A 22,740-nucleotide genomic window follows, 5' to 3' on the forward strand; every position below is an offset into this window, starting at 1 on the left:
ACCCCAAAAAAGGCGCTGAGACCCCCTGAGCCCCCCAGAACCTCCAAACCCCATAGAAAAACAGGCCCGAAAAATAGCCCCGCGAAAATGAGCCAATAGGAGAAGGCGCTGAGCGATTCTGATCCAATCCGAGCTCGCGGCGCTGATGACTCTCCAGTTCCCAGGCAGACCCGCAGCGCCCAGCGCTCCCCACCCCAACCCCACCTGCGCCCCCCCTCGCCCCCAGCGCTTCCCGCCAGCCCAATTTGGGGAGGGGGCGCGTGGGGGGCGCCCAGGCCTGGCCCGGAGCCCCGCGCTGCCCCAGCCCGACCTGCCCCGGCTCCATCCCGGCTCCTCCCGCGGCATGCGACGGCGTGGGGAAAAGGGGGGGAAAGGGTGGGCGCTGGGCTTGGGGGGAGGAGGAGAAGGGATGGAGGAGGAGGAGGAGGGATGAGGAAGGAGCGGGAGAAAGGCCGGAGATCCGAGCAGGAGGCGGGAGGCGGGAGGAGGAAGGAGGAGGAGCCGCGGGAGGAGGAAGGAGGAGAGAGGAACAAGAGGAACCGGAAGAGGTTGGAGAGAGGAAGAGGAGGAGCAGCAGAAGCAGCGCGGAGCTCTTTGTCTGCCGCGGCCCCGGGAGCATCGGCGCCCCGCATGGCGCAGGTGAGGGGGAGGAGGAAGTCGCCCCAAATGTCTCGGGGGTCCCCGAGCGGCGTTTTTTCTGGGCGGGTGTTTGGAGCTCGCAGCTTGCGGGATTGAGCCCGAAATCTCGTTCAGGGTCGCTGGGAGGGTTTGATTGTGCGGGGGGAACGTTTGGATGCGGCGGAAGGGCAAAGCTGAGGCGGCAGTGGGGCTTTGGGGGATATTTTGGGGGCTGCAGGTGGGCACGGCCCGGTGTCGGGGTGGGAGGGGGACATGGGGCATGGGGTCCGGCCGGGAGAGCGGTGGAGGGGAAGGGCGGGAGCCCCGGAGTGGGGTGAGCGGAGAGGGGCGATGGCGGAGTTGGGGGAGCCCCGGCAGGCTGGAGAGGGGGGAGCGTGGCTAAGGGGGAAGCCTGGGATCCCTGGAAGCGCGGAGCAGAGAATGAGGGGAGAAGGGACCCCTGGGACCCCCAAAGCCCCCGGATCATCCCTAGGCGGGACCCTGGAAAATAGGGAAGCCCCGGAGGCACGGGAGCTGCATGAGTGCAGGGAAGGGAGACCCTGAGGAGGCCAAAGTGCAAAGAGCAGAGAGGGGGAAATGCTGTGAGGGTTTTGAGGTGAATGGTGGTGGTTTGGGGTTTTTATGGACACAAACCCCTGGGAGAGTTGCAGAGCTGGAGCTGGGCAGGAGGAACCCCCAGGGCAAGGCGCTGAGCCCTTGTTTTTCCCCCAAAGCAGGATTTGTCATTGCCAAGGCATGGCCGGATGGAGGAGGAGGAAAAGGCCCGAAGATGCAGCCGGAGCTCGGAGCTGGGGGAGAAGCCTGAGGGCAGAGAGAAGCCCCACAAGTGTGGGGAATGTGGGAAAAGGTTCAGGCGGAGATCTGATCTGATCAAACACCAGAGGATCCACACTGGGGAAAAGCCCTATGAGTGTGGGAAGTGTGGGAAGAGTTTCAGCCGGACGTCCAACCTGATGCAGCACCAGAGGATGCACTCAGGGGAAAAGCCCTACGAGTGTGGGGAGTGTGGGAAGAGCTTCAGCCACAGTTCCCACCTGATGCAGCACCAGGTGATCCACACTGGGGAAAAGCCCTACGAGTGTCCCGAGTGTGGGAAGAGCTTTGGATGGAAAACTGATCTCATTGTGCACCGCAGGATCCACACTGGGGAAAAACCCTATGAGTGTGGAAATTGTGGGAAGAGCTTCAGCCAGATGTCCAACCTGATGCAGCACCAGGTGATCCACACTGGGGAAAAGCCCTATGATTGCGTGGAATGTGGGAAGAGCTTCAGCAGAAGCTCCACCCTGATCAAGCACAAGAAGATCCACACTGGGGAGAGGCCCTATGAGTGTCCCACGTGTGGGAAGAGGTTTCAAACCACCTCCAATCTCCTCCGCCATGAGCGCATTCACACCCAGGAGAGGCCCTTCCGCTGCCCTGACTGTGGGAAGGGCTTCAAGCGAAACTCCACCCTCATCAGACACCGGCGCATCCACAGTGGGGAAAAGTCCTACGAGTGTCCTGAGTGTGGGAAGAGCTTCTCCAGGAGCTCTCACTTGACTCAGCACCAACGGAGGCACCAGTGAGGGAAGCCCTGCGAGTGTCCCGAGTGCAGGAAGAGCTTCATTGCTGCTCCAACTCCATCCCCAGTGGGAAGATCTGCAGTGGATGATCCCCAGTGATCCCCGTTGGGCAGAATCCTGGTGACCCCCATTCCAGGTGATCCCTGTAATTTGAGAAGAAGGTGTTTTATATGGTCAAATTTTACTTCTTCTCCTATTCTGAGTTTGTTAGCAATAAATTCAACTCACATATCCAATTCTGAGCCTGTTTTGTGCACAAAGGTGTTTGATGAGGGATCTCTTAGCCAGGTCCTTCTATCAGCTCAGGAAGCCTTGGTTCCATTTTCTCTCCCCATGGCGGCTGTGCAGGGCAGTGAGAGAGCAGCTCTGCTGGGTGCCTGGCATGGGGCCAGCGTCACCCCACTGCAATGTGCCATGGCCTCGTGTGGCCCTGTGCTCTGGAGCCAGCGCTGCTGTTGCTTTTTCCTTGCTGATGGTTTTCTCTTTTGCAGGAAAGGCTTGTGAAGTGCCCCCGCTGTCCCTGGCGTCCCCTGGGCGCCGGGAGCCGCGTCCCTTGGCCTGCTCCCCCTGGGCCGTTGCAGGGCGGCTGGCGGAGGCTGGGAGCTGCCGTGGGGGCCGTGGGGCTGCCCCGGGGGCTGCGTGCCGAGGCGGGGCCGGGAGGGGCGGAGAACTTGGTCGCTGTTTGCAGAGCAATGGCGCCTTGGGCCCGGGCCCGTTGCAGGGCTGTTCCTCATGTGCGGCTTTGGCCTCGGCCAGCCCGGGGGGCACTGAGAGCGCGGGGCTTGGGCTGTGCGTTGTGCAGAGCCCGCGCCTCGCTGCCCTTGGCTGGCTGTGCTGTCACTCGGGATTGTCCCAGCGCCATTGCTGCTCGGTGCCAGCGAGCGGGGACAAGGCCGGCGCCGGTGTCGCCCCCAGGCAGGCAGGCAGGCAGGGCTTTAGTGGGGCAGCAGCGGCGCCATGGTGGGAGCGTGTGTGCGGCCCGGGAGCGGCGGCAGCGGGCGGAGCCCGGGGAGGCGGCGGCGGAGCTCGGAGAGGCTGTCCCAGCGCAGGTGGGAGCCGCGCTGCCTTGTGCCGGGGCTCGGGGCTCGCTGCGGGCGGATGGAGGGGATGCAGGGGGCGGCAGGGGGGCTGTGGCGGCTTCCTTCTCCCCTCTCCCTCCCTCCCTCCCTCGCTGGCTGTGGCGCCGTGTTGCCGCTGGCCTGAGGCCGCTGAGGGAGCGGCTGCCCGCGGTCTCCTTGCCGCTGCTGCCTCGGCAGGAGGCGGTGCCGGAGCAGCGCTGGCTCGTCCCGCTCGCTGTCGGTAGCACAGAGGTGGCTGCGCTGTCGGCGGCAGTGTGCGGGAAAATCCGCGTGGCCAGAGGTTTGTGTGGCCGCAGGAGACAGAGGAGTCGTGTGAAAGTGACTTTAGGGATGGACAGAGGGAGAGGCCGTGGGCCATTTGCCATGGGGCTGTAAAACGCAGCCTCCTTTCTATGCTCGTTTCCCCGGCTGCGATTCATTGTCCCTTTGCCCTCTTGTCACCGTACCTGCGGGAAAAACAAAAACCTTTCAACAAGATTTTCAATGTTAGAGAGTCAAGGCGTTACTTTATTATCTGAGCAGGATGTTGTTCTGGCCAGGATGTACCACGGGAATCATCTCATCCAGAGCCCGGGTTTGTAGAGAGAATCGTTCTATGGCACATAAGTTTTGGAAGATTTTTTAGGTATTTTTTACACTCTAAACTCATAGCAGGGTTTTTGGTCAGTCTTAATTGGTTCCATGTTGTTCATTTTCTAATCTATGGTTTCCTATTGGATCCAGATTGCTTCTCTTCTGATGCTAATTAGGTTTTCCTTCTTATCTCTCTTTAGCCAGACAAGGTGTCTCCAAACAGCCAGGGGTGAGGTTTGGAGCTGATGTTCGTTAATGGCTGCTGATGGCCTTTTGTCTTTTGGGCTCCTCCTAGTCTGTAGTTATGTTGAGCTCATCAGACCTCACCTGGCAGAAAAATGTCCTGGAAAAAAATCTTAAAATTCCTTTTCCCTGGGTAAAAAACCAACCAAACAAACCCCTTGACAAAATTTATAGGAAATATTTAAACTGGTATATTTTCCAACACACTGTCTGAGGTACTTGGAAGGTACAGACTTCCCGATCCGCCCACTGCCTGTGTCCCTTAACATGCACCCCTAGTTTGTGTGACATTCGGTATTCGTGGCTCTGGGAAGTGTTTGTTCTGCTTGTGGAAGTTCAGGAATGGAGCAGGAGCTTGGCTGAGCAGCAGTCTGTGTCAATTAGTAACAATTCAAATTCACAAATTGGTTCTGGGACCTGATAGGAATTCTTAGGATTCCCAGGGGCTGCTCCATGCTGTTGTAGGATTTGTTCTAGTGGCCGTTTTAATTTTTTAAAATATTTTTTGAGGTGCACCCTCCTGACCTTATTGAGCACTTTTGTGTAATTAAATCATTCTATGTTTGGATTCCCAACTGATTTCCCTGAACTTGTTGTATGAAAAATCCCCAGTGGTTCATTACACTCTATAAAGCATCCACAGTGCTAGCACATGTTGGTGTGAGGAGAGACATGATTTTCCCCCACTCTTTTTAATGAAGTTTTCCCAACATTTTCCCATTTGCTCTTTTTTCTTTGCAGCTGAACCAGTTTGTGCTGCACAGTCAGATCTCCTCAGTCTGGGCTCTGCCCTGAGCTGTGCAAATTCCATCTGTGCAAGCAGGCAGAGCTCGGGCTGAGGGACAGAGGGAATTGGCCCAATTGCTCCCCCAGGCCACAAGGCCCTGGTCCATTGTCCAGCCTTTGCCCCAGGAGGGTTCATTTGCACTTCTAAAGCTCCTTCCTCTCGTGGCTGCCTGGAACCGAAGCTTCTCTGCCAGGGCAGCCATCGGGTGACTCACATGTGGCTCTGCCCCCCACAAGCTGCTTTGGGGTTTTTTCTTCATCAATATTGTATTAATTAGCTGCAGGAGGAGGAGGAGGTGGGATTTTGAAGAAGGAAGAGGAGGAGGAGGAGTGAGAGGAAGAGGAGTGTGAGGAAGAGTAGGGATAGAGGAGGAGGAGCAGGAAGAGGAGGCAGCCCAAGGTTCCAGCACTGCCTGTATCTGCAGCCCCCCACATGCAGCAGGGGACTGGGGAGGGGGATCCACGATTTTCACGGGGCCTAAATCATGATGTTTTTAAGGTTTATTGGGCTAAATGTTCATGCTTTGGGGTTTCTTTGGGAGTCAATCTTTATATCTTGAAGGGGCTTTTGGCTGAATCTTGATATTGTGGGAGTTTGGAGTCTGTTTCTTTATGTTTGTGGGATATTTGGGAATCTCGGTGGTTAGTGGTTTTTACAGCCACCAAACTGCCAGAGACTTGCAGAGCTGGAGCTGGGCAGGAGGAACCCCCAGGGCAAGGCGCTGAGCCCTTGTTTTTCCCCCAAAGCAGGATTTGTCATTGCCAAGGTGTGGCCGGATGGAGGAGGAGGAAAAGGCCCGGAGATGCAGCCGGAGCTCGGAGCTGGGGGAGAAGCCTGAGGGCAGAGAGAAAAAAGCTGCCAGGAGCTTCCTGAATGGAGGGAAAGGGGGGATGGGACCTTTAGAAGAGTTGAATTTGGTTTGATTCACCTGGAATTGGGTTTGATCCACCTGGAATTGGGTTTGATCCACCTGGAACTGGAATGGATTTACCTGAAATGGGGTTTTGTCGACCTGGAATTAGGTTGATTCATCCTGGAATTCGGTTGCATCCCACTGGAATTTGGTTTAATCGACCTGGAATTGGGTTGGATCCACCCGGAATTTGGTTGAATCTCTCAGGTATTTGCTTGATTCATCCTGCAGTTGGGTTGGGTCCAGCTGGAACTGGGTTTGATCCATCAGGAATTCAGTTGGATTTACCTCAAACAGGGTTTGATCCACCTGGAATTGGATTGGATTGAGCTGGAATTTAGTTTAATCTACCTGGAATTTGGTTGCATCCTCCTGGAATTGGGTTGGATCCACCTGGAACTGGATTGGATTCACCTGGAATTCCATTGGGTCAACCTCAAATTGGGTTAAATTCACCTGGAATGAGGTTGAATGCCCTTGGAATTCAGTTGGATTTACCTGGAATTGGGTTTGAGCCACCTGGAGTTGGATTTGATCCACCTGAGATTGGGTTGGATTTACCTGGAATTTGGTATAATCTGCCTAGAACTGGATTTGATCCACCAGGAATTGGGTTGAGTCCACCTGGAATTGGGTTTGAATGGTGTTGGTGCTGCAGTAGAGGCTGGAATTGCCCCAGGATCCTCCTGGAATCGAGTCAGACACACCTGGAATTGGGCTGAATTCCCCTGGAAATGGAGTTTTGGTCATATTCTGTCTGGATGATGGTGTGGGGCAATGGGAATGGGGAATTGTGGGGGGTGAGAGTATAAAAATCCTGGGAAAATGGGGATTTCCACCCAAAATTCTGGGAACCGGGAAGGTTGGGCACTGCCAGAGCCCCAAAATCCTGGGAAAAAGAGGAATTTGAGCATCCTGAGCCTTTCAGAATCCTAGGAAAAGAGGATATGGGAACACTCAGTTCCCCACATCCTCAGTACAGGGGGGTTTGGGAACTCCTAGAGCCCCAAAATTGCGGGATCAGGGGGGTTTGGGAAATCCCAGAACCCCAAAATAGTGGAAAAAGAGGACATGGGAACACCCAGATCCCAAAATCCTGGCTACAGGGGGGCTTTGGACACGCCCAGTCCCAAAAAATTGTGGATACAGCGAGGTTTGGAACTCCTAAAGCCCCAAAATCTCGGGTACAGGGGGGTTTGGGAACTGTCAGAACTCCAAAACCGTGGGAAAAGAGGAGTTTGACCACTGCTGACCCCAAAAAATGGGGAAAACCCAGAAAAAGGAGGAAGCTTGGCCAACGCCCTTCCCAAAAAAATCCCCAAAAAGGGGGTTGGACCTTCCGAATCTCCCCGATCCCCTTTTGCCATGGATCCAGGACACCCCAAATCCCAACGCCGCGGCTCCAGGTCCCCCCAAAGCCCACCTTGGAGCCCCCAAAGGCCAGGCAGGGTCAGCGCCAGCAGCAGCAGCAGGCAGGGGCAGCTCCGTGCTCCATCCATGGCGCCTCGGGATGTGGCGACACTGGGAAGGGTCGCTGGTGGTCCCAGTGCAGCGGCGGCGAAGTGGGGGGAGTGGGAGTGGGGGCGCAGCGCCCCAAAAGCGGCGGAGCCAATGGGAGGGCGTGTGTGTTGTGTCGTCACCGGTTGCCGGGTAGAGCCTGTGCAAAACGGGCCCCAAACCGGCCCGGCCAATCGGAGCGCGTCCAAAACAACTGCGGCCAATGGCAGCGCGCCCAAAACCACGCCCAGGCAATGGGAGCGCGTCCCAAAACGGCGCCCGGCCAATCAGAGCGCGCGGGGCGGATGATCCCGCCCTGCTCCGGACTGGAGCTCCCAGTGCAGCGGCTGCTGCGGGGCTGGCGGCAGCTGCCCGGCGCTGGCCATGGGGCGAGTGGCGGCAGCTGGGGCCCTACTGGTGGCACTGGTGGTGCTGGGAGCCACCCCGGCTGCGGGCGCGGAGCTGTCGGGTGAGCGGGGGGAGCAGGGAATGCGATGGGAAAGGGGGAAAAGGGGAAAGAAAGGGGTTTGGGAGCCCAAAGTGGAGGGGGAGGAGGAGGGGAAGCCGAAAGGGAGAGCGGGAGGGGCTGAGGGTTGGGGGAAGGTGAGGAAGGGGTGGGAGAGGGTGGGGAAGTGGGGAAAAGGGGAGGGTGGGAGCCCAAAACTCAGCGGGAGGGGGATGTGGGGGGGAAGAAATTTTGGGAAAAAAAGCGTGGAAATGCCAAGAAGAGGGAATGGGAACCCAAAACTGAAGTAGGGAGTGGCTGCAAATGGCGGGGAGTGAGGATGTGAAAGGGGAAATAGGGAGAAGGGTGGGAAAGAGGAGGTGGGAGCGCGGGCAGGAGGGTCCCATGGCGGCCGTGGGGCACAGGGGGTGCGGAGTGGGGATCCGGGGTGATCCCCGGAGCTCTGGGATCGATGGGGGTGCTGGGGGACCCCTGACCTGTGCCTTGCTCACACAGGGGTCTGCCAGGAGATGGGATACTGCGAGTGTCACTTCATTAACGGCACGGAGAAGGTGAGGTTCCTGCAGAGGTACATCTACAACCGGGTGGAGTACACGAGGTTCGACAGCGATGTGAGGAAATTCGTGGGGTTCACCCCGGATGGGGACAAATGGGCCAAGTACTGGAACAGCGACAAGGCAGGAATGGAGTACACACGGGCTCAGGTGGACAGGTACTGCCGGTACAACTACAAGGTGTTCACCCCGTTCCTGGTGGAGCGCAGAGGTGAGCGTGGGGCAGAGGTGTCCCCTCAGGCTCTGCCCTGGCAATGACCCTGCAGCCCCTCATACCCTCCCTGGGAATCACCCAGAGCCCTCAGCCCTCTTTCTGCCAAGCCAGGGGCTTCTTGTCCTTCTCGGCGGCTTCTGTGTCCCCCCCAGTCCCCCCCAGTCTCTCCCAGCCCCCCCAGCGCGTCCATTTCAGCCAAGCGTGAAGATGACGCTTCTCACCCAATCAGAGCGCGAGTCTCTGATGACTCTTCAGTTGCCAGGCAGACAAGCAGCGCCGAGTTCTCCGCGCTGGACTTAGCCTCGCAGTGCCGCGGAGTTCATTCCCAGTTCCTCCCAGTGCCACCACAGTCACCCTGAGTGCCACCATAGTCGATCCTAGTGCCACCATGGTCACTCCCAGTCCCTCTTATCCCATTCCCAATGTATTCCCAGACATCCACCCTCTCTCCCTGTCCCTCCCAGTGCTCCTCAATCCACTCCCCTCTCTCCCAGTGTGCCCCCAGTCCCTCCCACTCCATTCCCAGTCCCTCCCAGTGCTAGCACAGTCACTCCCAGTCCCTCGAAAGCCAATCCCAGTTCATTCCCAGTCCACTCCCAGACCTCCATCCTCTCTCCCAGCGCCGTCCCAGTACGCCCTAATCCAATCCCCTCTATCCAAGTCCTTCCCCAGTCCCACTAATCGCAATTCCTGTACATTTCCAGTCCCTCCCACTGCATTGCCAGTCACTCCCAGTGCCTCCAACGTCCCTCCCAGTCTGTCTAATGCCAATCCCAGTCCATTCCCAGTGCACTCCCAGATTTCCATACTCCATTTCAGTGCCCTCCAATGCCCCCAATTCACACCCCTCTCTTTCAGTGCCCCCCCATTCCCTCCCCCTGCATTCCCAGTCCTTCCTACTCCATTCCCAGTCCCTCCCAGTACTACACCACCCCTCCCAGCTCTCTCCCAGCGCCCCCCCAGCTGATCCCAGTGTCTCCCCTCTCTCTCCCAGTGCCCCCCAGCGTGTCCATCTCGCTGGTGCCCTCGAGCTCCCAGCCCGAGCCCGGCCGCCTGCTGTGCTCCGTGATGGATTTCTACCCTGCGCAGGTGCAGGTGAGGTGGTTCCAGGGCCAGCAGGAGCTCTCGGAGCAAGTGATGACCACCGACCTGCTCCCCAACGGGGACTGGACCTACCAGCTGCTGGTGCTGCTGGAAACGCCCCCCCGGCGCGGGGTCACCTACACCTGCCAGGTGGAGCACGTCAGCCTGGAGCAGCCCCTGAGGCGGCACTGGGGTACGGCCAGAGCCCACAGCGCCGGGGGGAGCGGGGGAGGCACTGGGGGGGCTGGCAGGGGGATTGGGCTGTGCTGGGGGGAACTGGGAGGGAGGTGGAGAGAGGCTGGTTTCTAGTGGGAGAGGGGCTTGGGGGTGTGGGAGGGCTGGGAAGGGGTTGGAAGGATGTTGGGAAGGGTGGGATGAGATTCTGGGGGTGCTGGTGGGCACTGGGAGGGAGTTTGGGAGTGCTGGGGGGAACTGGGAGGGAGTTGGAGTGAGGCTGGAGGGGCTGGAAGGAGATTGGGGATGGAAAAGCAAAGGTTGGAAGGAGGTTGGTTGTGCTGGGAAGAGACTGGGAGGGACCTTGTTGAGTTCTGGTGGGGCTGGGAAGGGACTGGGAGAGGGTTTGGGGGTCCTGGGGCGGTGGGGGGCAACTGGGAGGGGTTGTGGGGTGCTGAGAGGGACGGGAGGGGCTTTGGTGTGTCCTGGGGAGGCTGGGAATGGATCGGGAGGAGGTTTCAGGGGCTCCTGGGTGGGCTGGAGGCGACTGGGAGGGTGCTTGTAGGGGCTTGGGGTGTCGGTGAGAGGTTTTTGGGGGTCCTGAGCCCTGCTGACCCCCCAGAGATGCCGCCGGACGCTGCCCGCAGCAAGATGCTGACGGGGATCGGGGGCTTCGTGTTGGGCTTCGTCTTCCTGGCGCTGGGGCTCGGCTTCTACCTGCGCAAGAAGGTGAGGGGGGTCCCGGGGGTCGTGTCCCCCCTGCCCCGGAGCGGCTGTGCTCCCCCCGGGGCCCCCCAGCCCGGTGTCACCCCCTTTTCTCTGCCCACAGAGCTCCTGAGCCGCCGCCGGCCGCAGCCCCTCCCCGTGGCCTCGGGCCCGGCCGGGACCCCCCGCTCTGTCCCCGCGCTGATTTTGGGGGATCGTGTGTCCCCCCAGCCCTGCTGTCACTCTGACCCCGCCCGGCTGCTCCCAGTGCTCCCAATAAAGCTTCCCAGTTGGCTCCGGTCGCGTTTCTTGGGGAGCACTGGGGAGGGACTTGGGGGGACCCCGCGGTGGGGCTGTGACTGGGGGGCAGACCTGAACCCGGGATGGATCGGGAATGGGGACCCCCGCGTGTCCCCAAGTGTCACCCCGCTCTGGGGGCCTTGGGAGGCAGCTGAACCCCGACACGGCACCCAGCGAACCCCAAAAAAGGCGCTGAGACCCCCTGAGCCGCCCAGAACCTCCAAACCCCATAGAAAAACAGCCCCGAAAAATAGCCCCGCGAAAATGAGCCAATGGGAGAAGGCGCTGAGCGATTCTGATCCAATCCGAGCTCGCGGCGCTGATGACTCTCCAGTTCCCAGGCAGACCCGCAGCGCCCAGCGCTCCCCACCCCAACCCCACCTGCGCCCCCCCCTCGCCCCCAGCGCTTCCCGCCAGCCCAATTTGGGGAGGGGGCGCGTGGGGGGCGCCCAGGCCTGGCCCGGAGCCCAGCGCTGCCCCAGCCCGACCTGCCCCGGCTCCATCCCGGCTCCTCCCGCGGCATGCGACGGCGTGGGGAAAAGGGGGGGAAAGGGTGGGCGCTGGGCTTGGGGGGAGGAGGAGAAGGGATGGAGGAGGAGGAGGAGGGATGAGGAAGGAGCGGGAGAAAGGCCGGAGATCCGAGCAGGAGGAGGAGGCGGGAGGAGGAAGGAGGAGGAGCCGCGGGAGGAAGGAGGAGGAGCCGCGGGAGGAAGGAGGAGGAGAGAGGAAGAGGAGGAGCAGGAAGAGGTTGGAGAGAGGAAGAGGAGGAGCAGCAGAAGCCGCGCGGAGCTCTTTGTCTGCCGCGGCCCCGGGAGCATCGGCGCCCCGCACGCCGCAGGTGAGGGGGAGGAGGAAGTCGCCCCAAATGTCTCGGGGGTCCCCGAGCGGCGTTTTTTCTGGGCAGGTGTTTGGAGCTCGCAGCTTGCGGGATTGAGCCCCAAATCTCGTTCAGGGTCGCTGGGAGGGTTTGATTGTGCGGGGGGAACGTTTGGATGTGGCGGAAGGGCAAAGCTGAGGCGGCAGTGGGGCTTTGGGGGATATTTTGGGGGCTGCAGGTGGGCACGGCCCGGTGTCGGGGTGGGAGGGGGACATGGGGCATGGGGTCCGGCCGGGAGAGCGGTGGAGGGGAAGGGCGGGAGCCCCGGAGTGGGGTGAGCGGAGAGGGGCGATGGCGGAGCTGGGGGAGCCCCGGCAGGCTGGAGAGGGGGGAGCGTGGCTAAGGGGGAAGCCTGGGATCCCTGGAAGCGCGGAGCAGAGAATGAGGGGAGAAGGGACCCCTGGGAGCCCCAAAGCCCCCGGATCATCCCTAAGCGGGACCCTGGAAAATAGGGAAGCCCGGGAGCCACGGGAGCCCCATGAGTGCAGGGAAGGGAGAGCCTGAGGAGGCCAAAGTGCAAGGAGCAGAGAGGGGGAAGTGCTGTGAGGGTTTTGAGGTGAATGATGGTGGTTTGGGGATTTTATGGACACAAAAGCCTGGGAGAGTTGCAGAGCTGGAGCTGGGCAGGAGGAACCCCCAGGGCAAGGCGCTGAGCCCTTGTTTTTCCCCCAAAGCAGGATTTGTCATTGCCAAGGCGTGGCCGGATGGAGGAGGAGGAAAAGGCCCGGAGATGCAGCCGGAGCTCGGAGCTGGGGGAGAAGCCTGAGGGCAGAGAGAAGCCCCACAAGTGTGGGGAATGTGGGAAAAGCTTCATGCGGAGATCTGAGCTTATCCGGCACCAGAGGATCCACACTGGGGAAAAGCCCTATGAGTGTGGGAAGTGTGGGAAGAGCTTCAGCCTGATGTCCAACCTGATGCAGCACCAGGTGATCCACACTGGGGAAAAGCCCTATGATTGTGGGGAATGTGGGAAAAGCTTCACCCACAGCTCCACCCTGATCCAGCACAAGAAGATCCATACCGGGGAGAGGCCCTATGAGTGTGGGAAGTGTGGGAAGAGGTTTCACACCAGCTCCAATCTCCTCGTCCATGAGCGCATTCACACCCAGGAGAGGCCCTTCCGCTGCCCTGACCGTGGGAAGGGCTTCAAGCGAAACTCCACCCTCATCACCCACCGGCGCATCCACACTGGGGAAAAGCCGTATGAGTGTGGAAAATGTGGGAAGAGCTTCTCAGTCATGTCTAACTTGGCTCAGCACCAACGGAAGCACCAGTGAGGGAAGCCCTGCGAGTGTCCCGAGTGCAGGAAGAGCTTCATTGCTGCTCCAACTCCATCCCCAGTGGGAAGATCTGCAGTGGATGATCCCCAGTGATCCCAGCTGTGCAGAGCCCTGGTGATCCGTGCTGCTGGTGATCCGTGTGGCAAAGACACCTGGCTGGTGGCTCCACACCCTCCTGGCTCCCCGTGGGCACCTGGATGAAGGCAGGGCCAGGAATGTCCATGGGAATTCCTGGGGACATCAGAAATCCCCTGGGGAGAGCGGATTTGTTGACTTTCCACCCCAGAAAATCTCACCTTTTGTGTTCAGTTATATCATCTCTTGGCATGAGGCAACACTGGATGGCCTTGGAGATCTTTTGCAACCTCATTGATTCCATGATTGTGATTTTCTCTCACCCAGTGGCATCTTTCACAGCCAAATGGTTCTGCATTGGGGCAAAGAGCAGGATTTTGGGGTGGAAACCTCCAAAAATGTTCTTCCCTTCTACCCAACCACGTGGATCCTCAGCGGGCACAGACATGTAAATCCTTTTCTTTCAGGTTTGGTCTTGTTTTCATTTCAATCCTTCAAAACACCTGAATTTGGGGTAAAAATGAAGATATTGAGGTGAGACATGGGTGGGACATTGGGGTCACAGCTGTTATGATCCAAACATTAAGGTTCTTTGGAAATACATCTGCCCGAATTAAGGTGCAAACGAGACCACATGCCAGTCAGTAGTGTAAGTTTTATTTGATAGTAAATATGAGAGAAAGAGGGAGGAAAAGAGAGGAAAAGAGAAGTAGGAAAAGAGGTGAGGGGGACAGAAAGAGGGAGAAAGAAAACATCACCATCCGTGGATCCCAACGATGTCACATTGATCTTCTCCAGCTGCTCTTCTCAGTGGTGGTTTTCCCCCCAAAAAGCACAGAGTGCCAAGGGTTAATATACACTCAGGCCAGGTGACAATGTCCAGCATGTCCCCCCGGGGCAGGGGACAGTCTCTAGCAGCAGACTCTGCTTGCATCACCTGCACTGCTGTGGTGCAAGGCCTGGCATTTGGGGGTCTGTGATGGATTGTGACTCCCCTCAGCTCCTCTCACGTCAAAGTCCCGATTTGATGTCGAACTGCTCCAGCAGCGTGCGGTGGAGATTTTTGGGGGTTCTGTGCCGTTTTGGGGGATTTTTGTGTCCTTCTTGGGGTTTCTGGGTCATTTTTGGGGGGGTTCTGGGTCACCTTTTGGGGTTTCTGTCTCACTTTTGGGTGTTTGTCATGTCATTTTTGGGGTTTTTTTTATCATTTTGGGGGTTTCTGTGTCATTTTTAGGGGTTTCTTTGTCGTTTTTTGGGGTTCTGTGTCACTTTTGGGATTTCTCTTCCATTTTTGGGGTTTTCTCTGCCGTTTTTGGGGTCTCACTGTCCCATTGGAGGTTTCCCATCGCCACTTTTTGAGTCTCCATGTCACTTTTTGAGGTTTCTGTGTCACTTTTGGGGTTTTTTTTCTGCAATTTTTGGGGTTTCAGTGTCGTTTTTTGGGGTTTCTGTGTCACTTTGTGGTGGGGTTGGGGGTTCCACAGCTGGGCAGTTTGTGTAAACCTGGCTTCTGCTGATGCCTGATGGGTTTTTGTCCTTTTTCATTGTACTTTTATACTCTTTTTATATCCTTTTTACCCTTTCCCCTTCCTGTACCTTTTACTCTCTGTATCTCAGCCCCACATGTTTATAACCCTTGTGCTCCAGCCTCGTTCAGAATTCTTTGGAGAAGACGAAACAATCTCCACAATTTCAAGAGCATGAGGCACCAGCCTTGAAAGAGCTTTATCACTGGGACATGTTTCTGTAAACTAATTTGTAACTTTTTTTTGGGGGGGAGGTAATTTGAATAAGGGGGCAATGACTTCATTTGTTAGGTTTCTCATTGGGGAATTTTAGATAGGGATGTTAATCAGTGAAGTCCATAAATTGCAAACCCGTGATATTGTCGCTCTCTTTCCGTCGTGGTGCACCTGGGATCCTATTAAACCAAGGGAATACCCTTTTCCTACACTGCGGGGTCTGTGCTCAATCTTTCCCAGCATTTTAGGCATCACAGTGAGCTGTGCTCTGCCCCCACCCCAAACTCAGCCAGGGATGATTCTCAGAGCAGCTGGTGGCTTTGGATTTGTGTGTGCATTCCTTTCCCTCAGCCTGAGATGAGTGAACAATAGGTTTCCCTTTATGGGATCTCAGCAGTTTGACTCTCAGTCCAAAGTCCCAGTCAGGTATCTTCAGGGAGGGTTTTTGATTGTAGCTTCTTTGTACACTTTTTGTTACAATGAGCAAAACTTTGTATCAATGTTTGAGGTGTGAAATATTTCAGTGTCTGATAACAGCCATGGTGGGACATTGGGGACACAGCCATGGTGGGACACTGGGGACACAGCCAGGGTGGGACATTGGGGACACAGCCATGGTGGGACACTGGGGACCCAGCCAGGGAGGGGAAAGGCAGGCAGAGCTGTCCCCTGTCCAAAACTGCACCCCAAAAATCCCCAAATTCAGGGATTTCTCCCAGAAAAAAGCTGTCAGGAGCTGCCTGAATGGAGGGAAAGGGGCGATGGGACATTTAAAAGAGTTGAATTGGGTTTGACACCCCTGGAATTGGGTTTGGTCCTCCTGGAACTGGATTGGATTGACAGGGAATTGGGTTGGATTTACCTGGAATTTGGTTTGATCCACCTGGAACTGGATTTGGTTTACCTGGAATGGGGTTGAATCGACCTGGAATTTGGTTTGGTCCACCTGGAATTTGTTTTGACTCACCTGGAGCTGGGTTGGGTCAATCTGGAATTCAGTTTGATTTACCTGGAATTGGGTTAGATTTACCTGGAATTCGATTTGATCCACCTGAAAAAGAGATGGATTTTCCTGGGATTTGGTTGACTGGACCTAGAATTGGGTTAGATCCACCTGGAATTGGGTTTGACCCACCTGGAGTTGGATTTGATCCCTCTGGAATTGGGTTTTATCTACCTGGAATTGGATTGAATGCCCCTGGAATTTGCTTTAATCTACCTGTAATTGGGTTGGACCAACCTTGAGTTGGATTTGACTCACCTGAAATTGGATTGAGTCCACCTGGAATTGGGTTTGAATGGTGTTGGTGCTGCAGTAGAGGCTGGAATTGCCCCAGGATCCTCCTGGAATCGAGTCAGACACACCTGGAATTGGGCTGAATTCCCCTGGAAATGGATTTTTGGTCATATTCTGTCTGGATGATGGTGTGGGGCAATGGGAATGGGGAATTGTGGGGTGTTAGAGCATAAAAATCCCAAAAAAATGGGGATTTCCACCCAAAATCCTGGGAACAGGAGGGTTGGGCAATGCCAGAGCCCCAAAATCCTGGGAAAAAGAGGAATTTGAGCACCTTGAGCCTCTCCAAATCCTGGGAAAAGAGGAAGTGGGAACTCCCAGTCTCTCAAATCTTCAGTACCAGGGGGGTTTGCAATTCCCAGAGTCCCAAAATTCCAGGAATGGATGATTTGGGAAATTCTAGAGCCCCAAAACCCTGAGAACAGGGGGGTTTGGGAGATCCCAGAGCCCCAAAACCGTGGGAAAAGAGGAGTTTGTCCACTGCTGACCCTGAAAATTGCAGAAAAGGGGGTAAAACCCTGAAAAAACAGGAAGATGGGCCAACGCCCTTCCCAAAAATATCCCCAAAAAGGGGGATGGACCTTCTGAATCTCCCCGATCCCCTTTTGCCATGGATCCAGGACACCCCAAATCCCAACGCCGCGGCTCCAGGACCCCCCAAAGCCCACCTTGGAGCCCCCAAAGGCCAGGCAGGGTCAGCGCCAGCAGCAGCAGCAGGCAGGGGCAGCTCCGTGCTCCATCCATGGCGCCTCGGGATGTGGCGACACTGGGAAGGGTCGCTGGTGGTCACCATAGTCCATCCTAGTGCCACCATGGTCACTCCCAGTCCCTCTTATCCCATTCCCAATGTATTCCCAGACATCCACCCTCTCTCCCGTTGTGTTTTTTGTGTGGTTTTTAGTCCCTCCCAGTGCTAGCACAGTCACTCCCAGTCCCTCTAAAGCCAATCCCAGTTCATTCCCAGTCCACTCCCAGACCTCCATCCTCTCTCCCAGCGCCGTCCCAGTACGCCCTAATCCAATCCCCTCTATCCAAGTCCTTCCCCAGTCCCACTAATCGCAATTCCTGTACATTTCCAGTCCCTCCCACTGCATTGCCAGTCACTCCCAGTGCCTCCAACGTCCCTCCCAGTTTGTCTAATGCCAATCCCAGTCCATTCCCAGTGCACTCCCAGATTTCCATACTCCATTTCAGTGCCCTGCAATGCCCCCAATTCACACCCCTCTCTCCCAGTGCCCCCCCATTCCCTCCCCCTTCATTCCCAGTCCCTCCCAGTCCATTCCCAGTCCCTCCCAGTACCACCCCACCCCTCCCAGCTCTCTCCCAGCGCCCCCCCAGCTGATCCCAGTGTCTCCCCTCTCTCTCCCAGTGCCCCCCAGCGTGTCCATCTCGCTGGTGCCCTCGAGCTCCCAGCCCGAGCCCGGCCGCCTGCTGTGCTCCGTGATGGATTTCTACCCTGCGCAGGTGCAGGTGAGGTGGTTCCAGGGCCAGCAGGAGCTCTCGGAGCAAGTGATGACCAGCGACCTGCTCCCCAACGGGGACTGGACCTACCAGCTGCTGGTGCTGCTGGAAACGCCCCCCCGGCGCGGGGTCACCTACACCTGCCAGGTGGAGCACGTCAGCCTGGAGCAGCCCCTGAGGCGGCACTGGGGTACGGCCAGAGCCCACAGCGCCGGGGGGAGCGGGGGAGGCACTGGGGAGGCTGGCAGGGGGATTGGGCTGTGCTGGGGGGAACTGGGAGGGAGGTGGAGAGAGGCTGGTTTATACTGGGAGAGGGGCTTGGGGGTGTGGGAGGGCTGGGAAGGGGTTGGAAGGATGTTGGGGAGGGTGGGATGAGGTTCTGGGGGTGCTGGTGGGCACTGGGAGGGAGTTTGGGGGTGCTGGGGGGCACTGGGAGGGAGTTTGGGGGTGCTGGGGGGAACTGGGAGGGAATTGGAGTGAGGCTGGAGGGGCTGGAAGGAGATTGGGGATGGAAAAGCAAAGGTTGGAATGAGGTTGGTTGTGCTGGGAAGAGACTGGGAGGGACCTTGGTGAGTCCTGGTGGGGCTGGGAAGAGACTGGGAGAGGGTTTGGGGGTCCTGGGGCGGTGGGGGGCAACTGGGAGGGGTTGTGGGGTGCTGAGAGGGACGGGAGGGGCTTTGGTGTGTCCTGGGGAGGCTGGGAATGGATCGGGAGGAGGTTTCAGGGGCTCCTGGGTGGGCTGGGGGCGACTGGGAGGGTGCTTGGAGGGGCTTGGGGTGTCGGTGAGAGGTTTTTGGGGGTCCTGAGCCCTGCTGACCCCCAGAGATGCCGCCGGACGCTGCCCGCAGCAAGATGCTGACGGGGATCGGGGGCTTCGTGTTGGGCTTTGTCTTCCTGGCGCTGGGGCTCGGCTTCTACCTGCGCAAGAAGGTGAGGGGGGGTCCCGGGGGTCGTGTCCCCCCTGCCCCGGAGCGGCTGTGCTCCCCCCGGGGCCCCCCAGCCCGGTGTTACCCCCTTTTCTCTGCCCACAGAGCTCCTGAGCCGCCGCCGGCCGCAGCCCCTCCCCGTGGCCTCGGGCCCGGCCGGGACCCTCCCGCTCTGTCCCAGCGCTGATTTTGGGGGGTCGTGTGTCCCCCCAGCCCTGCTGTCACTCTGACCCCGCCCGGCTGCTCCCAGTGCTCCCAGTAAAGCTTCCCAGTTGGCTCCGGTCGCGTTTCTTGGGGGGCACTGGGGAGGGACTTGGGGGGACCCCGCGGTGGGGCTGTGACTGGGGGGCAGACCTGACCCCGGGATGGATTGGGAATGGGGACCCCCGTGTGTCCCCAAGTGTCACCCCGCTCTGGGGGCCTTGGGAGGCAGCTGAACCCCGACACGGCACACAGCGAACCCCAGAAAAGGCGCTGAGACCCCCTGAGCCCCCCAGAACCTCCAAACCCCATAGAAGAACAGCCCCGAAAAACAGCCCCGCGAAAATCAGCCAATGGGAGAAGGCGCTGAGCGATTCTGATCCAATCCGAGCTCGCGGCGCTGATGACTCTCCAGTTCCCAGGCAGACCCGCAGCGCCCAGCGCTCCCCACCCCAACCCCACCTGCGCCCCCCCCTCGCCCCCAGCGCTTCCCGCCAGCCCAATTTGGGGAGGGGGCGCCTGGGGGGCGCCCAGGCCTGGCCCGGAGCCCAGCGCTGCCCCAACCCGACCTGCCCCGGCTCCATCCCGGCTCCTCCCGCGGCATGCGACGGCGTGGGGAAAAGGGGGGGAAAGGGTGGGCGCTGGGCTTGGGGGGAGGAGGAGAAGGAATGGAGGAGGAGGAGGAGGGATGAGGAAGGAGCGGCAGAAAGGCCGGAGATCCGAGCGGGAGGAGGCGGGAGGAGGAAGGAGGAGAGAGGAAGAGGAGGAACAGGAAGAGGTTGGAGAGAGGAAGAGGAGGAGCAGCAGAAGCAGCGCGCAGCTCTTTGTCTGCCGCGGCCCCGGGAGCATCGGCGCCCCGCACGCCGCAGGTGAGGGGGAGGAGGAAGTCGCCCCAAATGTCTCGGGGGTCCCCGAGCGGCGTTTTTTCTGGGCAGGTGTTTGGAGCTCGCAGCTTGCGGGATTGAGCCCCAAATCTCGTTCAGGGTCGCTGGGAGGGTTTGATTGTGCGGGGGGAACGTTTGGATGTGGCGGAAGGGCAAAGCTGAGGCGGCAGTGGGGCTTTGGGGGATATTTTGGGGGCTGCAGGTGGGCACGGCCCGGTGTCGGGGGGGGAGGGGGACATGGGGCATGGGGTCCGGCCGGGAGAGCGGTGGAGGGGAAGGGCGGGAGCCCCGGAGTGGGGTGAGCGGAGAGGGGCGATGGCGGAGCTGGGGGAGCCCCGGCAGGCTGGAGAGGGGGGAGCGTGGCTAAGGGGGAAGCCTGGGATCCCTGGAAGCACGGAGCAGAGAATGAGGGGAGAAGGGACCCCTGGGACCCCCAAAACCCCCGGATCATCCCTAAGCGGGACCCTGGAAAATAGGGAAGCCCGGGAGGCACGGGAGCCCCATGAGTGCAGGGAAGGGAGAGCCTGAGGAGGCCAAAGTGCAAAGAGCAGAGAGGGGGAAATGGTGGGAAGGTTTTGAGGTGAATGGTGGTGGTTTGGGGTTTTTATGGACACAAACCCCTGGGAGAGTTGCAGAGCTGGAGCTGGGCAGGAGGAACCCCCAGGGCAAGGCGCTGAGCCCTTGTTTTTCCCCCAAAGCAGGATTTGTCATTGCCAAGGCGTGGCCGGATGGAGGAGGAGGAAAAGGCCCGGAGATGCAGCCGGAGCTCGGAGCTGGGGGAGAAGCCTGAGGGCAGAGAGAAGCCCCACAAGTGTGGGGAATGTGGGAAAAGCTTCAGGTGGAGATGTCAGCTGATCATGCACCAGAGGATCCACACTGGGGAAAAGCCCTATGAGTGTGGGAAGTGTGGGAAAAGCTTCAGCCAGATGTCCACCCTGATGCGGCACCAGGTGATCCACACTGGGGAAAAGTCCTACGAGTGTCCCGAGTGTGGGAAGAGCTTCTCACAGAGGTCTGCCTTGACCCGCCACCAGAAGAGGCACAAGTGAAGGAAGGCCTTCTGAGTTAGGGTAAAATAGAAATTATTAATTTAAAAGAGCTGGAAGTTCGATAATAATAACTTTTGAACTGATTTAGAAGGCCAGAGATTGGATAATGATTTACTAAGATTTGCCTGCTGGAGGCAATTTGTGATTCGCTTAATGATTTTGTGCCTGCCTAGTATGGGGGAGGATAGAGAGAAGAGAGCCAAATAATTGAGAAAAACCACTGAGTGTAACTGAGCATCCCACCCTTGGACCCTGACCCGGTACAGGTGGGTTCTCAGGCTTGGACTTGGACCAAGAACCAAGGGAGCATGTGCAAGGGAGCAAGGTGAAGAGTTCATTGTGAGGAAGACTATTGATTACCTCATCATTAACCATTTGGGACCCTTGCCCACAATTAATCTGAGACACTGCGCTTGCGCGAGCATATTTAGATGAACTTTGAACTCATTATAATATGAATCGGGGATAGGTAATTAATATGTATAGGGGCTTTGTCTAACTTTATGCATAAGTAACCTGTAACCTGATGTAAACCTCCTGAAGTGCTGCTGAGGGTGTGCATGCCTTTGGGGGGGCTACCCCCATGCACCCCAGCTGGAATAAACACATACCTACTTCATAACTATCTGAGTTGTGGAGTCAATTCCATGATTCAATACAGACTGCTGCTCGGCCAAGCTCCTGCTCCATTCCTGAACTTCCACAAGCAGAACAAACACTTCCCAGAGCCAGGAATACCGAATGTCACACAAACTAGGGGTGCATGTTAAGGGACACAGGCAGTGGGCGGATCGGGAAGTCTGTACCTTCCAAGTACCTCAGACAGTGTGTTGGAAAATATACCAGTTTAAATATTTCCTATAAATTTTGTCAAGGGCTTTGTTTGTTTGGTTTCTTACCCAGGGAAAAGGAATTTTAAGATTTTTTTCCAGGACATTTTTCTGCCAGGTGAGGTCTGATGAGCTCAACATAACTACAGACTAGGAGGAGCCCAAAAGACAAAAGGCCATCAGCAGCCATTAACGAACATCAGCTCCAAACCTCACCCCTGGCTGTTTGGAGACACCTTGTCTGGCTAAAGAGAGATAAGAAGGAAGACCTAATTAGCATCAGAAGAGAAGCAATCTGGATCCAATACGAAACCATAGATTAGAAAATGAACAACATGGAACCAATTAAGACTGACCAAAATACCTTCTATGAGTTTGGAGTGTAAAAAATACCTAAAAAATCTTCCAAAACTTATGTGCCATAGCACGATTCTCTCTACAAACCCAGGCTCTGGATGAGATGATTCCCGTGGTACATCCTGGCCAGAACAACATCCTGCTCAGATAATAAAGTAACGCCTTGACTCTCTAACATTAAAAATCGTGTTGAAAGGTTTTTCTTTTTCCCGCAGGTACGGTGACAAGAGGGCAAAGGGACAATGAAACGCAGCCGGGGAAACGAGCATAGAAAGGAGGCTGCGTTTTACAGCCCCATGGCAAATGCCCCACGGCGTCTCCCTCTGTCCATCCATAAAGTCACTTTCACACGACTCCTCTGTCTCCTGCGGCCACACAAACCTCTGGCCACGCGGATTTTCCCGCACACTGCCGCCGACAGCGCAGCCACCTCTGTGCTACCGACAGCGAGCGGGACGAGCCAGCGCTGCTCCGGCACCGCCTCCTGCCGAGGCAGCAGCGGCAAGGAGACCGCGGGCAGCCGCTCCCTCAGCGGCCTCAGGCCAGCGGCAACACGGCGCCACAGCCAGCGAGGGAGGGAGGGAGGGAGACGGGAGAAGGAAGCCGCCACAGCCCCCCTGCCGCCCCCTGCATCCCCTCCATCCGCCCGCAGCGAGCCCCGAGCCCCGGCACAAGGCAGCGCGGCTCCCACCTGCGCTGGGACAGCCTCTCCGAGCTCCGCCGCAGCCTCCCCGGGCTCCGCCCGCTGCCGCCGCTCCCGGGCCGCACACACGCTCCCACCATGGCGCCGCTGCTGCCCCACTAAAGCCCTGCCTGCCTGCCTGCCTGCCTGGGGGCGACACCGGCGCCGGGCTTGTCCCCGCTCGCTGGCACCAAGCAGCAATTGCGCTGGGACAATTCCGAGTGACAGCACAGCCAGCCAAGGGCAGCGAGGCGCGGGCTCTGCACAGCGCACAGCCCAAGCCCCGC

The 22,740-nt window shown here is 58.0% G+C and overlaps 3 protein-coding genes across 7 annotated transcripts; all 3 read left to right on the top strand.

Annotated features, from left to right (window-relative positions):
* The first annotated feature begins 25 nt into the window (after positions 1–25).
* Positions 26–13,279, top strand: LOC146420880 (uncharacterized). Of its 5 annotated transcripts, none has more exons than XM_085047922.1 (3): positions 26–639; positions 1,353–1,990; positions 2,159–2,440. In XM_085047922.1, exons 1-3 carry the CDS (start codon positions 430–432, stop codon positions 2,205–2,207), a joined length of 897 nt encoding a protein of 298 aa, XP_084904048.1. In that variant the 5' UTR covers positions 26–429; the 3' UTR covers positions 2,208–2,440. The 5 variants fall into 5 exon arrangements, with proteins under 5 accessions (XP_084904048.1, XP_084904049.1, XP_084904051.1 ...); XM_085047923.1 differs by having other exon boundaries at positions 1,356–1,990; XM_085047925.1 differs by lacking the exons at positions 1,353–1,990; positions 2,159–2,440 and adding an exon at positions 12,347–13,279.
* Positions 7,624–10,787, top strand: LOC146420881 (class II histocompatibility antigen, B-L beta chain-like). Its single transcript, XM_085047928.1, has 5 exons — positions 7,624–7,765; positions 8,258–8,527; positions 9,525–9,806; positions 10,410–10,516; positions 10,617–10,787. Exons 1-5 carry the CDS (start codon positions 7,681–7,683, stop codon positions 10,623–10,625), a joined length of 753 nt encoding a protein of 250 aa, XP_084904054.1. The 5' UTR covers positions 7,624–7,680; the 3' UTR covers positions 10,626–10,787.
* Positions 13,280–16,991: 3,712 nt separating the features above from the next.
* On the top strand, positions 16,992–18,727 carry LOC146420882 (class II histocompatibility antigen, B-L beta chain-like). Its single transcript, XM_085047929.1, has 3 exons — positions 16,992–17,714; positions 18,348–18,454; positions 18,556–18,727. Exons 1-3 carry the CDS (start codon positions 17,267–17,269, stop codon positions 18,562–18,564), a joined length of 564 nt encoding a protein of 187 aa, XP_084904055.1. The 5' UTR covers positions 16,992–17,266; the 3' UTR covers positions 18,565–18,727.
* Positions 18,728–22,740: the final 4,013 nt, after the last annotated feature.

The sequence above is a fragment of the Lichenostomus cassidix genome, unplaced genomic scaffold, assembly GCF_008360975.1.
Source record: "Lichenostomus cassidix isolate B80296 unplaced genomic scaffold, HeHo_3.0 HiC_scaffold_862, whole genome shotgun sequence".
NCBI classification, from domain to species: Eukaryota; Metazoa; Chordata; class Aves; order Passeriformes; family Meliphagidae; genus Lichenostomus; species Lichenostomus cassidix.

What these genes read in the sequence shown, in the direction of transcription:
- LOC146420881 (XM_085047928.1), top strand. Translation starts at nt 7,681, where the DNA reads ATGGGGCGAGTGGCGGCAGCTGGGGCCCTACTGGTGGCACTGGTGGTG. An exon ending in TGCGGGCGCGGAGCTGTCGG is followed by an intron (nt 7,766 to 8,257) that starts GTGAGCGGGGGG and finishes TTGCTCACACAG; the next exon opens with GGGTCTGCCAGGAGATGGGA. An exon ending in GCCCCTGAGGCGGCACTGGG is followed by an intron (nt 9,807 to 10,409) that starts GTACGGCCAGAG and finishes CTGACCCCCCAG; the next exon opens with AGATGCCGCCGGACGCTGCC.
- LOC146420880 (XM_085047920.1), top strand. Translation starts at nt 11,115, where the DNA reads ATGACTCTCCAGTTCCCAGGCAGACCCGCAGCGCCCAGCGCTCCCCAC. An exon ending in CGGCGCCCCGCACGCCGCAG is followed by an intron (nt 11,631 to 12,343) that starts GTGAGGGGGAGG and finishes TTTCCCCCAAAG; the next exon opens with CAGGATTTGTCATTGCCAAG.
- LOC146420882 (XM_085047929.1), top strand. Translation starts at nt 17,267, where the DNA reads ATGCCCCCAATTCACACCCCTCTCTCCCAGTGCCCCCCCATTCCCTCC. An exon ending in GCCCCTGAGGCGGCACTGGG is followed by an intron (nt 17,715 to 18,347) that starts GTACGGCCAGAG and finishes GCTGACCCCCAG; the next exon opens with AGATGCCGCCGGACGCTGCC.